The sequence below is a fragment of the Ooceraea biroi genome, chromosome 12, assembly GCF_003672135.1.
Source record: "Ooceraea biroi isolate clonal line C1 chromosome 12, Obir_v5.4, whole genome shotgun sequence".
NCBI lineage: Eukaryota > Metazoa > Arthropoda > Insecta > Hymenoptera > Formicidae > Ooceraea > Ooceraea biroi.
The window spans coordinates 9,942,823-9,959,951 of record NC_039517.1 but is presented as its reverse complement, the minus strand read 5'-3'; the positions used below and the strand labels follow the sequence as shown (position 1 = coordinate 9,959,951).

At 42.2% G+C, this 17,129-nt stretch overlaps 1 protein-coding gene across 1 annotated transcript; it reads right to left on the bottom strand.

The window, feature by feature from the left end:
• Positions 1–5,945: 5,945 nt before the first annotated feature.
• LOC105287110 (zinc finger protein 701) lies at positions 5,946–13,029 on the bottom strand. Its single transcript, XM_011352543.3, has one exon. The coding sequence runs from the start codon at positions 11,239–11,241 to the stop codon at positions 9,769–9,771; it is 1,473 nt and encodes a 490-aa protein (XP_011350845.1). The 5' UTR covers positions 11,242–13,029; the 3' UTR covers positions 5,946–9,768.
• Between the last annotated feature and the right edge of the window lie 4,100 nt (positions 13,030–17,129).

The window sequence follows — 17,129 nt, the reverse complement described above, 5'->3', positions numbered from 1 at the left end:
CGATTCGCCGCGGTGGGAGCAGTTCGACCACATCATTAAACGACACTGACCGTTTCCGCGTTGCGGTTTCCTTTGAAGGCGACTCGAAACGAACGGCGCGACGACGGCTGAGGGCCAGTCGAGCGGAAATGCATAAACGAACAAACGGATGGACCGTCAACGCGACGACTCCGCCGCTCGTTTCGCGCGTCCACGACTGGCCCGGAAAAGGTCTCTCCGCTTCTGCTGAGTAGTCCAGCCGGAAAACGAGGGACGGAAAACGCCCGGCAGATAAACGAGGTCGGAGGAGCGAGCGGACGCGATCAAAAAGACGCATCCCGACTTTGTCTTGGCGCAGGGTCTGCGTTTGATGCCTCGGAAATGACGAAACCCGCGCGTCATTCGTTTCTGGGACAGGTAGAACAAAATGTGACGCGCAGCAGACGACTAAACTCGTGAAACACGGATTACGCAGAACGCGAGAGTACCTCTCGAAGGTATTTCCAGCGAAGCAGTTATAATTTTCCAAAACAAAGAAAAAAGATCCACGTCGATTTGTCGTGTTCTATTTGATGCATCCATCCAGTTTTTTCAAGAATAACGACTGAGTAGATCCTCGAGATCCCGCGGGATCTCGTGAGCGCATCTTCTCTCCTCTTCGTTCGTCCCTTCGGCTGTTACAACAATCGTTCGCGCGTTCTCCTGCTACCGCTTTCCGCTTTTCTTGCTGCCGGGACTTTGATGCGGAATTTAACCGTCTATGTATCCGCGTCGCGGACTCCGACGTCGAATTATCGCGGATCCTTCTCGCAAGGATGCGTGTCCCACATCGCGCGGATCCGAGATTATCAGGCTGATATTTATTTCCTTCTTTGTGCAAGCCTTCGTGACGGCGTATCAAAGAACTCCCGGGGAATTAGGTGGCACGAGCACCCGCGGCATAAGGTGCTTTCCTGCGGCTGATCCTCCGGCACCGTGAATGGGAGGCTCGCGGATTGAGAGACACGTCTCTCTCTTTCTCTTTTTACTCTATCTCCTTTAATTCCATCGGGAAAGTAATTATGCTCCTTTCGTATGAACTCAGTCACGATGGCGACATGAAAGATTAAGAGGAGAACATTCCTCGTCGACAGTTGCAGAAATTCTATGTGCTGGCAGTCACATCTGTGACAGTCCAATAGACCAGCGACCAGCAAAACTGACATTTTATTGGAGGAATAATGTTACATCTCCTATATAGCGTTAAATTAAAAATTTCATTGTTCTGCTTGAAGGTTGATGATGAAGAGGATTGGGCTGTTTTTAAATAAAAAGTAAAGATAACAATATTTTAAGCATTTTAAAGGAAATTTTAAACGTTAAAAGAAAATTATGCAAATGTATTTTATATAAATAAGAAAGAAACGCTTTTCTCTCTCTCTCGTAAAGGTTTTTGATTAAAATTGTCGAGCGTCCTTCAAAGAATCCTTCGAAAACATTCTCTGTTCATCTTATGCTACTTACGATTATATTTTGTGTGCTGTACAAGTACAATGTCAGATCTCTTTGTATCTGCATATTCATTTTGTGTACACTGGTCATCCGACAGGAAGACAGAGGAAAATGATCAATCTATACCGGGGTAGTCTGGAGGGTGAAGCTTCTGACGGTACATCCTTGGGGTCGAAACAATTTTCGCCTCAGGAAGCAATTGTGTGTTAACACCAGCGAGATAAAATGGACATGTTGAAATGGTTTCCACTCCATCAGATCCAAGTATCTCAGAATTACATAATTCTAATTCCATTCTTGATAATTCTCTCTAATAATCTAACAAGAAAAATATCTTAATTTATCTAGAAAAAACTTACCTTTAATAGTAAATTCTTTTGCATCGTTATCGCATTTAATTTTTATGTTGGTATAAACTTGGTATTACGTGAGAAAGAACACGAGGTCATACAAAAGTATCGGACAGTCCGACGTGCCTGGAAGACGGACAAACAGAAAACGATGCTTTCACCACTCAGCAAACAATCGCCGCTTTGGTACACCTCGCCGTAATATTGCTCGGATCAGGGTTGGGTTAAAGTATAGGGCGTCATTGGATTTATAAGAGTGGTATCATTTCTATTTATCATCTTACGACACTCTAACGCACCAGTAAAATAAAATGCTTGCGTTATGCATTAATTTCTGCTTATTTCCTCAACCTTGTAAATTATACATTTTACATGTTAGTTTATTTTCTTTTTAATATTTAAGTTAAAACGAAGTTGGTATTAATCTCAAATTTAATATTTGTTTAACTATTAAATGGTTCTGGTCTTTCATGTGTTTAGTAATTAATTTTTAAATAAATAAATATATGTATTATATTCCAATATACTTTACTTTAATATTAAAAATAATTGTTTTAATGCACATTTTTATTTATTTCTCGGAGTGCGATAACAATTTGTTTCGATCCTGGCTCTGATCTCTTAAACGACAAGTATTTCAAAGATAATAACTGTGAAAGCTTCGAAAAGACGGGTCTCGTAAACCTCTACCTACCGATGTCCGGATATCTCGAAAGAGAAATTTCCGTCTCGAATGCGATCAATTTCCGTGCGGACCTGAAACACGAAACGTCCGGCAAGAAGTACATATTTTTTTTCTAATACCTCCCAGCAAATATAATACATCAATCTGGCAAACCGGCGAGTAATATCGATAATATCTTTCACGAAATTATTTGTAACTAACAATTAGGGATATAACTAAATTATTAAATAATAAATGCAAAAGAAAGAAAGAGAGAAGGTTGTGTGCAATTAATTGTTACTGCAAGTTTACAGAACTATAACGTAAAAAATTCGCCAAATGATTCGCGCAGTTTGAGAAAAAAAGACGATGATAAGATAATTAACTCAATCGAAGATAAACTGCACGCCACGAGATTTATTCTCCAAAAAAAATATTGCGGGCTCTTGATATCGGCGTGCACTTTATCATTGTGTCAACGCGGGTAGTGGCATTTTTCCCCCCACGGGTTGATCGCGCAAAATGTTTGATGTCACGGAGATTACCGGGGGTGGTGAGCGTACTGCTACCGGCGTCGACGGCATGCCATAGTTAAGGGTGTTTCGTGGTGATCCTTTCCTCCTGGACAAATATAAGGGTCGTCTTCCCGGGGGCGCGCGCAAGAACGTGTCGAAGGGACTATAGGGCTGCGATAGTCGCAGGCATCGGACAATTATATGATTCACGCCGATTTCCTCGATCCCCGAGCGTGTCCTGCGCGTAGCAACAAACAATTTCCGCTTTCAATGTAATTCATTGGCTTGCTTGATGCAGAGTGCTCCGATCTTGCCATAATGATTATAAGCGACAGCGTTTGCGATAAATTTAAAATCGATTTCTCTTTATTTTAAAATGTGTCATCATTTTGTTAATGATGAACTTTAGAAGCTGATAAAGCGCATTGAAATATTATTTTAATTTTTATTAATTTTTATCAAACTCATTTTAAGCAATAACTGCATTTTTATTTGTTTCAATAAATGCACAACGAACATTGATAGAAATTCAATTTTGCATCGCGATTCACTTCGAAATAACGCTTCCCGGGAGTGCTAGTAAAGCTTCCGCTGAAGTAACTGACATCTGTTTTGAGAGCTCGTTCGTGCCACTGCAGACGTAATATCCCCGGGTTACGTCACGTTGTAAACGTGTGTTGCTGCCGTCCATCGATTACAAGTCATGCCGTAAAAACTATGGAATTCAGCATCAGCTGTATTTAAAAAAAAAGAAGAAAGGACAAAATTCGAAAAACGCTTCAAAAATTTAATATTACTACTATTCTAATTCTGTAACTTGATTACAGCGTTATCGTTCTGATGTGTTTCAGTGAGAGATTCTGAAATCTCCGAGAGGCGGGGACCACTCTGAGCAATATTTTATTTTCGAACAGGGCGTCTTACTTGTGAAAAAGGAGAGGAAAAGCTTCCTCTCGAGTCACTCATCGTGCTAGAACGTCCACGTACACGTACGCACCACTTCACCGCACGGACACAGACTCAAGACACCGAAGGGAAACTTCCCACGGGAGGAACGATTCTGAAAATTCTTGGAAGACACGTCGATATAGGAGCTACACTCTCGAGGCTGTCCTTACCGGCGCTCCATCTCGACCTGGGAAAATTCTATTTCGCCCGGGGGCAAATAGCAAAGTGAAGATGACAAAGTCAAGAAGAAAAATTGCGAAATTGCCTGCTGCGAACGCGGCGCAGCCGAGTTCTCTCTCTCTCTCTCTCTCTCTCTCTCTTTCCAACCCTTGACGATAGCTAGCTACCGCATCCGGTATATCCGACGGGACCTTGTCGAATCCCGTTGCCGGGATCGGACTTGTCGACGAAGAAGAGGATAGTAGACGAGAAGGTGCCAAAGAAGAGATCTCGAAGGAGGGCTTAAGTAGATTCCGCAATGCCTTTGTGAGCATTCCCGGGTCGTCGTTCTTCCTAGGACCTTGGCACGGTCTCTCCTGGACCTGGATATATCCCTGTCGCCACCATAAATGCATCGACAATCGAATCGCCAGTCGATTTGGCGGCGAGGAACGAAGCGGAGTGTATATGCGAAAGAGAACGACAAAGAGGAAGAGAGAGAGAGAGAGAGAGAGAGAGAGAGAGAGAGGCAGAGAGAAAGCTTGGAGATTTATTGCCGGACTTTCCGGTCTTCGTTACGGAATTGGCTTACGGAAAGTTGCCCCCGAACACGGATATCCCGGCCGCTCGCAGGAATTGGATTAACGACGTTATTGCGGTGGCATACGCATACCGCTCGACACGGTATTGTTACACGACAAATTGTTAAATCCGTAATCGAGGAGCTCGCGCAATGATCAAATGAGAAAATCTTCACTGACGAATAATCGAATAAATCGGAAGTAGTCAATTAATTGGACACGTGAAATGCAACATTATGCGACCGTCCTCAATGAAGCTCCAATAGCTTTATCAAATCAGGGTATCGCATCACCATAATTAAGTCTAAGCATAAAAGTTAACATTTCATTAATATAGAATGATGTAGAAATTAGCAGTCACGTAGGAAACGCAGCACGAAACTTTGCAGTATGATAAAGAGAGAAAGAAAGAAAGAAGCTAGAACGTTTATCTTTTATGCTTGACGTAAAAATCCGATTGTCTTCGCTATGTATATCACTAAACTATTTGTTGTTCGGAAAGCTCGTGCAGTTTTTTAAGAGGCGTTTGGACAACCTAATATATGCCTCATTCTTCACGCTTGATCACTAACTATGTCCGATTCGTCACAACAGAAAAACGGAAATATTACAAGAATATGCGAAGCGAATGAACTCTATTAGCGAACAATTGCAGAGAATTTCAAGGAGCAACTTTCGGGTTTAAAGTCCCTCTCTCTCTCTCTCTCTCTCTCTCTCTCTCTCTCTCTCTCTCTCTCTCTCTTCTCTCTCTCTCACTCTTCTTTTCCCATGGGAGTCACGACACGTCTCTTTATTCGGGTGGCACACAAAGGTTCCGTGAAGATTACAGGATCGCCAATCCCCTCCTATATGGATTCTATGGAGAGGCATTATGGCGACACATAGTGAAGTAATATGGAAGGGCATCTCATCCCTGGACAATACCACGCACTCGGAGGATCCCTGTAGCTTTCTCTTCTATCTTTCTCTCTCTTTCTCTCTTCTCGGCGCTCTCTGAATCGTTACGTAATCGCGATGATCACATAATCACGACAACATGATTTCGATGCCACGAAATATCGCGGGAGAAGTAAATAAGAGCTTTATTTATTGCGGAATCAAATTGGACGAACCGCATATCTGCAATTTTTATATTTGCAAGTAGCGTACTTTTAATGAGCATCCGTAATCGCGGAAAATTTTAGTCTTTTTGTAACATAAAAGTCGCTTGACATAGATGACAGGTATCGGTTGTAATAGAAATAAATGAAAGGGTAGGTTTGCATTTTTCAGAGACGTGTATTTCAGAAGTCAAGACGTTATGTACAGATATGGACACAGCGCAACGTATTCGCAAATTAATCTAACGCAAAGATAGTCGGATGTAATGCATGCAGGTCGAGATTTGTCGCAAGATTCGATAAATACAGCGATATCATACATTTATACATACATATGCGTGTGTGTGTGCGTTTTATATACATACAATCTCGAAGAATATGCGAGTATAGAAACCTACGCGATCTCTCACCATTTCTGGATAATCACATGTAATATATATTATAATATATGGACTATACATACTTCAAATTACATTCGCACGAATACAGATTAGATCGGTCGATAATATATATCTCTATATACAGAATATTCCAGACTATTAATAAAAAATGAGATCACGCGAATAAGATTTAATGTCAAAACGCTGAAATTGTAATTTTTAAAAAAGGCTATTTAAAACTATTTACTGATTGATTCTGATTTTGACATCTTTAGCATGAGTTATGTAGAAGATCTGAGATATTCTGTATATAATTCTATAACTAGATCTATGTGTAGTGTGAATAGATTTCTATAATAGTAATTGAAATACGAAGCGATTAAAATCTCGAGTCGATTTTGCATGAATTTATATAAAAGTAAAAATTAAAATTGCATTTTGTCCGAAAAAAAACGAATTGTTCGCGTCCTTACTGATTTGATCGTGTAATAATTGATTGATTATCATTAGTAATTAAAATTAATAATTGGTCCACGATTAGAAACGCTACATTACGAATCATCAGTATATTGTAATATTGATGTAATATCCAAACACGATTTTCTCGAGTAGCAACATTTACGATTTTCCAAATTCGCATACATTTACTAAAACGGATTATGTTTCGGATTGGAGCGTGATTCTATATTGCATACATATAATATTAATTAAGTATATTCACTCTACGTTATATCTAAATATCGTGACTAGATGTGATACTCTTCCGCTCGAAATTAATTGCACGAACCGCAACGCGAAACTTAAAGATTTACTACTCGAAGGGTAAAAAGTTTTTGCCCTTTTGTTTTTATTAAAAACAAAAGTGTTGCATCGTTATCAAGAATTAACATTTTCTATGTGACTAGGAATAAATGACTAGTAATGCGTCCCGATTGACTAGAGATACTTAACGTTCCTAACTTCGCTCCTACAATTAATCGCATTTAATTTCGGTTGTATAGCAATATGGGTACCTACGATTATCATCACTGGCTTTTTCGATTTCTTTTTTATAACACTGAAGAAATTTTTGATATTAAACATTGCATTAAATAAGAATTGCTAGTGTTCCGCTTGATTTATCGCAATTTTAGACTAGTTTTTCGTGCAGCTAGACACAATGTATATTATATTTATTTTCTACACGATTCGATTCTCTACGAGTAAATATTGATTATTTTAACTGTGACTAAAGACTTTTAATAGATTTCCTTTTTGAAACTTTTATAATTCAACGGTAAACTTTCCAACTTGCTCTTAACGCTATTATCGTACGAATAGGTAAAACTAGACTATTCGATGACTAAAATACGAATGCTCTAAGGAAAAGGTCTATTACAGTACTTATCAATTACTCAATGCATTTATGCTTATTCATTTCAATATGAATACTACGATTATGAATGACTATTTCCGATTTCTTTTGAAAAATAATATATACAATAAAGAAATTTTTTATATTAAATTTTTCGTATTCAAATAAAGTAAGAAACTTAATGTACTTAACTAAATGCTTAATTTAACTTAACGTAACTGAGTAATAATTATTTGGTTATTAGCCGTATGAGGAATCATTTCCAAGAGATTAATCCTAAAGTTAATTCTAAAATCTAGAATCTAAAACTAATTAATGGCTGATTTTACGACTGACTCAATGGAATATTAAAATATACAATATAAAATAATAAAATGATATAAAATATATAAACAGGAATAAACAAGAATAATGTACACAACTGCTCGAAGTGGAAAAATAAACGAACAAATTGTATTATAAATGCAAAATGAAATAAAATTACGTTATATTAATTAACGCAGGAACCGGCTCTTCTTGCTCTAAGGAGTGTAATAAACTCGCCTAAAAAACGGCAAATAAGTCAGCTCATTCACTTAACGGCAGACAAGCTGCGAGATCTTCGTATCAAACGACCTCTATCACGTTAGCCTGGTCACCTATATCAGCCTAGTCGCGTGTCGCATATATACATCACTATATGTGTTATATTTACATCGCACGAGAGATCGCTTTGGCCCACCCGCTCGCAATTACATCGCCGAGATTTTACAAGAATTTACAGGACGCGACTCGCTATTCTATTTTAATTAAGAGCTTACTATTAATTACATGGCACGATTCTACTGGACTAGATTCGACTAGAAGTCAATTACTCGATTAGAGACGACTACTTGTTTTACCCCCTACTTCCCTGTTTTGGCAATAACGCTCTCGATAATGTGATATCTACGGCTATAACTTTTATACGTTAACTATATATGCATTCGAGGTGGAGAAATAATGCAATGTTTACGTTTAACACGTTTCTAACAATTTATGTAATTTTCTTCATTTATTATAATATAGTTTTAATTCTTGCTGTTTTATTTTGCAATATTACCTGTCTTATATAATATTGCATTTATGTAATAATGTAACCGAAATATTTAATCGGAAGTTATTCGGAATTGTACGAAAAATGTGTTAAACGTTCGCGTCAATATACCCTAAAGTGTGACTGTCGTTATCTTGCGATTTCTTTTCAGCACCCTCGCTGCTGCTGATTAATTATTTTATTTATCTTTAATTATTATGCGCCATTAATTTTATCGTATACTGTGATCTTAACAACACACGGGAATATGGAAACTGTACTTTATCACGGGTGTTTATCCGAACATTATTATCACTCTCAATTTTTGTTGCCAATACGATCGACGCATATACAAATTTGATTCCTGCAATAATATAATACGTAACCCTGTTTTTTTCCCGGTAAATCTTGTAAGTAAAATTTAACAATGATCGATACGTTAGACAACAAGATTATCTTTAACATGTTACAATAATTTCAGTGTGCATTAATTTTCTGGGGCTCATATTAAGTTTTTTTATCAGAGTTGCCAAATAATATGCGTTACTTTGGTAAGTCATATTTGGTACGATATACTAATGATTAGAGATGACTAGAAATAATATTGTATTACCCTTCTTTCCCGCCCTTTAATACCTTATCAGTTGTTGTCCCGAATTATTCTTTGCATATATTTGATAATTCGCGATGTTATTATATTTATTTACTTTATTATTAAATTTATTAAATTCGCGTAATCATATATTTAATAAATCAAAATAAAACAAAATGGCAATTTGATTAAAGAAAGCTTTACACGGATTAGCAATATTGAAAATGTTTTTGTACAAAGAGATTAATGTTGAACATTTTGCGCAAGGAGACCAGCATTGTTGAAAGTTTTATACAAGGAGAGGCTAGCAATGTTGAAAGCGTAGGAATTGGATGGCTAAAAATTAAATCACATACTAAAGAATGACTAGAAATCGCGCCTCCTTTACATTTTCTCTTTATCTCTCTTTTTTCATCGTTTCTTCGCTTAATATTAGAACGAGCGAAACGTTTTGATTGTGCACTCACATTTACGAAAGCCTCCAAGTCATCGTCGAGCCGGATGATACGATGCGTTTTCAGCTTGTATCTCTTTATAGGTCAAGGCCGAATCTCCAGTAGAGCCCGGGTCGTCTCGGCAAAGGTCTCGCTGGGAATTGGTGTCAGGTCATCTCGTTAGTCAATTGCGTGGTGGTGACCGTCTGAACGATGTCCGGTTTGCTGATGGTTTCCTGATCGACAACAGTATTATTGTTATTATTGCTGCTGGTTTCCGGGTGCTGTACGGCCAGATGCTTCCGCAGGGCGGCCTGCCTGGTGAACTTGGCATCGCATCTGGTGCAAGAGATCTCCGCGGTGGTAGACGGAGACGACGAGGACGACGATGACGACGACGATGACGACGTTGACGACGTTGGCGACGATGTCGTCGAGGATGCGGAGCCGCTGTCGGTGTTGGGTAATCGGGGCTTGTGCCAACGTCGATGCGACGCCAGATTGGCCGGGCAGGAGAACCGCTTGTCACACTCGGGACAGCGATACTCCACATGAGCAATCCGGGAGCATCGGTGTTGCGCCAGCTGGAAGGCGTCCTCGTGAAGCTGCCGGCAGAGCTTGCACTGGTACGGTCCCAGCCGATTCTCGATCTTGGCCAGCTCGGCGCGCGCCTCCTCCGTCACCTCGACGATGTTGAAGGCGGGATCGATGTCGCCGGTGACCACCGCCTCGTCCGGGCCCAGGATTACCGTGCCTGAGACCGGGCTGCTGGTGTCCTCGTCGAACTTCAGCCTCCTCGCATGTTTCTTCTTGGGCCTCGGCGCGGTGGTCTTCTCGCTGCTGGTCTGCTTCGGAGTCGACGCGGAAGCGCCGCTGGCGAGTCCCGAGGATGGTGGAGCGAGATCGTCCTCTCGAGGTCTTCTTCGGGGGCACTGCGGCGGCGACGGGGTGCTGGGTGGCGTCATGGGCGCGTGCACGCTCTGCAAATGATGCTGCGGCGTCAGGAGCAGCTGCTGATGGTAGCTCTGCATCGATTGCAGGTGCGTCGGGCTCGTCAGGAGGAGTTTCTGATTGTGCAGGTGGTACTTGGAGGCGAGCTCGTTCACAGGATACGGTGGCAGTCGAGTGCTCTCCTCGGGAAGATGATGGATCTTGTCGATTACCGTGTCATGCAGGCGAGGTGATTCCTTGTTGAGGACCAGTCGTTCGAAATGATGACCGTGATGATTCTGCGCCGGGGAGCTGTGTGATGCGTCCAGGTCGTCCACTATCAGCTGCTGGTCGTCCTCGCTGTCTCGGCGAGCTTCGGATCGGGCCTGGACTCCTTCGCGGATTCTGAGATCCTTCTCATCGCCTACCTCGATCGTTTCCTCGGTCCTCGGGGTACTCGGTGTCGTCGGCGGCTTCAGGGACAGATCCAGTGGGCACGGCGTTGAGCACCTTGGAGATTCCCAGGCCTGCAGAGACGTGTGATGCTCGGCTGACGGAATTCGCGAATAGATCGGCGAGGACGGGTCCTCCATCGGGATGTGCCACGTGGTCGGCGGCGCAGCATAGGTAGGGTGAATCTCCTCGCTGTAGTAGCTCATGTAGTTAAGGCCCGGGGCCAGGAAGGCCCTCGGCAGAGCACCGTGTAACATCTTCCTTCTCTTGTTGAATTCTTTCTTATATTTTTCTTATGGGATCTCCTCGGGATGCGCGACAGTGCCTCTCGCTTCTCACTTGCTGTTCACATCGCGTTTGTGCTTCGTTCGCGTAAAGTGGGACGTTCGCCGAGGAGGTATCTAAGAACAACCAGTTGTCTTAAAGACCCACATTCACTGAGGAAAGTGTAACTGGACTTCTTAAAGGGCTCTTCAAGAAGAGCCCTTGGTGTTAGACGCCGCACACTCTCCTCGGCAGTTGTACGACGTCTGCGAGAAGCTGCTCGTGCCGCGTCTCGTTTATGCGGTGACGCTCCGCCCGGGCAGCCACGGCTCGTTCAACGTTCATTGGCCGACGATGGCCCATTGGCTCGGCTTTCACCCCACTCGTGCGAGAAACGCATGCGCCTCTCCCCGAATTTCGAATGCTCGACGCCCCGCTCGGCGCGAGCAGACGCTGCCGAGCAGCTGGTGGGGTAGTGATGTGGTCTCTCGCCTGGATGACTGGCCACCAAGGTTCCCGCAAGGCAGGTCGGACCCCTGATAAGAGAATGATGAAGATTTTACGATATCACGAAGCGCTGGTGGAATCATGCTCCGATCAATATTCGTCGATGCTCCAATAAATCAACGTTCGACTTGCATTAAACGACAGTCCCACAAAATTACGATGCCTTTTGCAGTTAAATGCCTCTTCCGACTTTCTAGCAAGTTGTCCAGTAGGAGATCATGTTAACAATAATTTTAATGATCTCTGAAAAGTTGCGATAACTATAATGCGTGAAACTGATGATATCTGATAGAGAAATGACGATTATCTATCTACATGTTAAGAATATTTAAGCACATAGTTAATCGGAAAACTTAGATATCATGTTAAATAATTATATGAAACGCCACGTTGCTTATAAATCATGATTATTCGCTATATTCCATCTTTGCGAAAAATATTGCAAAATGCACAAATTGAGGAAGACTGCATTTAATTAACGAAATCGAGGAATTTCACGTTAATCGATTATTTATTATATTAATTCCCTCGCGTACGCTTAATAGCGGGATGTACAGCTGTCAATTAGGTTCAGATGGAACCGTCCACTGGCGCACGTAATGACACACGTCGAACGTCGTTGCGCGCGACGCTGACGATCAATCATTCAGTCGTTCCAATAAGTCCCTCACTACCGATGCAACTTCTCCCTTCGTGCTTAAAGAAGTACGGAGCGCGCGACACGTAAGTTTAAGACACCGCGTCGCGTCTCACGTAGCATTAAACTCGGTGGGCACGACGGTAGGCGCGCTACGTTCTTTTCCACGTTTTCGTTTTTTCCATTGACAGCCGTAAAAATGTCTGGATCTTTACGTACCATCGCGGTAACGGCGGGACAGACATTGATAACCCGGCATTACGCGCTTCTCACGTATGCCGTTTTACGTATTATCATCAGGGTGTGCGGAAAATGATACGTTTCACACGTGATACGCGGCCTGTATGTAACATACGTATAAACGTCATACACGAATGAGAGAGAGAGAGAGAGAGTATCGCGTCGTGTTCTACCATAAACGCCTCCTCGCAGCACAGCGATCGATCGATACCTGCATAACGTCCTCGGATTCCGTAAAACGTTCGTTTTAGAATACTCGATTAGACAAAGCACTCCCGATCTTACGCGGGATCTACACCGCGAATAGACCGATGATTTGGCTGATTAATTCAGACGGCGAACTGAAAATGAAAATTTGATGAATGTGTATTGAAAAAGCCGTTTGCAATATTAATCGCGATTAATTCCGGTGGATTCCGGTGCCAGTTATCGAATGAGGGCTGCGATCCGTCAGTTTACGGATCTCTGCCCTGGATCTCCAGGTCGATGATGTCCGATGAATTATCCTGCACATTGCACCGATGCACTCGATGTTACGTACGATGTCCCGAAATTATTCTAACTATTCCAATGTGACGGTTTTAGACAATCCATCGGACGCTATCGCCGACGCTGTTGAATCAATATCAATTATCTTGATAACGAAATTAGTTAAATGGACTTCAATTAATAAGAAATTAATTAATTGTGCCATGACCGGAATTAATTAAGAAATACTGAAAATCTTTGATGAAATTTTTTAAATGTTTTGCAACAGTTCTTCCAAGGAACGGTCAACTGTAGACTCCCATGAATTAGCTCGCTTTGAATCGTGCGATTCGACGATTCCGCTGAAGACGTGAAAGACGGAAGAACGACCGTTTCCTGTGTGCGAGGCAGTCTCGATAAGGAGACGCCGGCCATCCCGGGGAGACGTCTCCTGCGAAAAGCGCAGCGTCGTAATCCTTTGATCTTCTTACGTAATTAACGGGGCCGCGGTCCGATTAATCGCCATAAATATTTCCGCGATGCTGATGGACGTGTCCGGGCAGCGCATTGCGTGCCTCTCCGTCATCGCGCTTTGGTCCGAATCCTCGTAGCCACACATGGCTCTATGTGTGTGTGTGTGTGCGCGCCATCGAGGTCAGGTCGATGGTTAATCTGCACCATCTCTCTCTCTCTTCTTCTCTTTTTGTCTCTCTCCCTTTGTTCCTCTCTCGTCTTCCGCCTTTCTCCTAGAGGCTTTGGCCAAGATCGGGAACAATCACGCTGTAATTGGACGAGAGGCTGTTGAGATGTGGCTAAAGGACGCCGCTTTCAACCCCCTCAAAGATGGCGAATGATGCAATCTTCATTGGTTAACGGTTGATCATTACGGTAGCGGCGATGGCTCGAAAATTCGAAATACAATTAAGGTATTCGGGTCTAATAAAATTAATGATGGTCGATGAGTCTGCTTGGCAGTTTACGAAGATTATCTCGAAAGTGTATATAATCTTTCCTTTTTTTTCCTTAATTTTTCCTTTTCTTTCAAGAATTTTCATATGACAGTGGTATTAAAGAGAAATCTACCTCTAAACAAAGTTCAACGAGCAACTTTATTTTCTTATCGAGAGTGAAAAAGACTTTTGTTTTTCCGTTGCTACTTCGAGAATTTTGCGAAAGAGAATTAATGTTAGGAACGGGATTTAAAAACAGATATTAGTTTTAACAATAGAGCTTGCACAAATCTGCAATCGTTTTCCGGTTTCACGATCCAAGATTTTCAATTCTCCATTTCGTAGGTCCATCTTTTGCAGTCGGATCTTTCTGTCTGAAAATGTTCCGTTTTGAAATTTGTTAATTAACGCATTAAACTATACGCGAGGATCGCATTCTCATTACACCCTGCATTACTCGCGACGCTTTATTTCCGCCGGGATTGATTAGTCATTATTTTCGATCTCTCTGTATTTTATATTCGGCACAGTTATATTATTATTACGCCGACCGATGTGAGGGAAGTTTTGCAACATGTATCCAGAAATCCGTTTGCGTACGTTCGCCCCGTAATCTCCCTCTCCTCTCTCTCTCTCTGTTTTCGTCCCCGTCGCTCTCGCGCTTCGCGGGCATAAAATTTCAACGCGTATCCCGGGCGTAATCATTCCGCCGGGTGAACGAAAACAAGTGGCAAATGGTCCATTATTACCCAGCAAACGTTATTCGAACTAAATACGGACGGATGTAAAATATAGGCATTAACGCGAGAGCCGAGCGAGCGAGCGGCGCGGTCGATGCGGATTTACCATGATTATTTGATACCGATGGCGAAACATTTTGCCACGTGTTGCGCTATCGTGCGCGGTGTACAGAATGTGTTTCGCGGAACGTATATATGAAAATACCCGCGCGATGCACATCGCTCGGATTACGGTCCGCGGAACGAGGCGGATATTAGATACGCGTTGCGCTTTTCGCCCGCAAAATTGTGCGGCGAGTTAATGCGTTGCGTTCGGGGGCAACAACGGTGGTCGTGTGTGCGATCGGTAAACTGCGAAAGAATCTTGTTGCTCCATTTACCGGGGCTGCCAGGTATTTTACTCGCCCCGTGCGATGATTCTGCGCGAAACGCGCGTATTTTTATATCTTACGCGTATATATTCATTGGATTGACCGAGAAATCCGTGCCGATGTTTTTTCCAGCAACATTCAAAATTTTCTGTTAATTCTCGATACAAACCTTTGCGTTACCAGATGATCCGTACAGATTTTTTTAGCAAAATTCAAACGCGAAATTTTGTATTATGTAATTTTATTAGTTTTATTACTTACTACTAGTTTTATTAGTTTTTTTATTTGATTTTTATTACTCACTGCAGATATAATTCTTAATACAGAGTTTTGCCTTTGAATTTTGCTACAAAAATCGGACTTTCCAGCCAATCTGATAATATCAACAACAAGTGCGAAAAACTCCAATCGGCTTAACTTTCGTGGATTTAAGTTTCTAAGCCTATGGAAAATTCAATCCGTGTCTTTAGAAGTGTCTTCACTTCGAATCCATAATCTTTTCTCTCAATCAAGAATTCACGAGTGATGTTTAAAATCGACATTTCACATTGGCACTCGAAACAATGCGCACTTAAATAATATAATCGGAGTTCGAGTAACTATTTCCCATTAAACTTGTTCATGAGCGAATGCAGGTGACGCATAAATGAAAGATTTCGTGTGACCTGCACAGAACATTCTTTTGACATAGCGCTCGAAGAGCAGTATTTATTTAATAAGAAAGAACTCTATTTGTTATTTGCTATTTATATTAAGATATACTACTTATAGTTACTTACAATCGAGATTTTTTAGTGAATCGGAGAAACTTATTACTACTATTGTTTATTGCGCCCTTTAAAAAAAAGAACTCTTAATGAAACATGAATTTGCTCATGAGATTGAGTAATACTCAAACAAACTGATTAAACTTGCAACAATTGCAGAATCTATCGCAATTTCGATCTCGAAGGATGATTAGACAGAAAGTCTTAACTATTGCAATACGATCTTTTTATTTATTTTAGAGCGATATTCCTAGTCCAGACTTATATAAAGTAAGACTCAAGTTCATCTTTAGATGTTGTACAGATTACTTCATTGGCCACGGAATATCTGAAGATAAATTTAAGGTGGCCTCAAATATAAGATTCGACTATGAATACCGGCCTTAGTTTCGGAATCAATTCAACAGTTATCATTTCTTCGTGATCAAACATGTTTGGTTTATAAAGGTATTTATTATTGCAGCGAACAAAGCGATCTATTGACTACAAGATGCTCTGATTTGATCAACGGAACATTACTTAAACTAAAACTATATGCAATTAATCGCTTTTGCCAAGCTCGAACAAGAGACTCATCTCAATGCCATTATACAGACACATTTCCCGATACATGAGCGCGGTCGCCGATCGCCTCTCGGCGAAGGAGGCGACGCAAGATCCCCCCTCGTTGCGGAAGCGCGACAGAGGGATCTCCTAAATATCTCGCAAAAGCGGAACGCGCTGGTACTCGCCTCTCTTGTGCCGCCTAGGAAGAGAAAGGGAGACGCACGGCTTCCAGAACGAGCGGGTGAGCTTTTTGCCTACGCGGATGTAGGCGAGTGCTCCCGTCCGCTGGTATGGAGGGAACGGGACGACGGGAGGGTGGGTATGCATATTTCATGCGATTTTAATGTGTCTCCGCTGGCGCTCCGCTCGGCGAACACCCGGTAGAACATGGAGAGAGAGAGAGAGAGCGAGAGCGAGAGAGGAGAGAGAGCGTGTGCCACCACGTTGCCGTCCCATTGCATGGGGGGCAGGAGTGACTGCCGTGATGCTCTAATCGGCTTACGCAACAAGCCACCCTTATCCCCGGCCTCTCGGTCGGTCTCTCGTCTGCACCCCCGCTGTCCCGTTCCACCTCGTCTTCGAGGCCCTCTCCCTCTTCCCTCTTTCTGACGCTCCTTATCCGCGCCGGGTCCTAAACGACGGCTATTACTTTGCG

Excerpts from the sequence above, each read along its gene's own strand:
- LOC105287110 (XM_011352543.3), bottom strand. The coding sequence starts at position 11,241 with ATGTTACACGGTGCTCTGCCGAGGGCCTTCCTGGCCCCGGGCCTTAAC.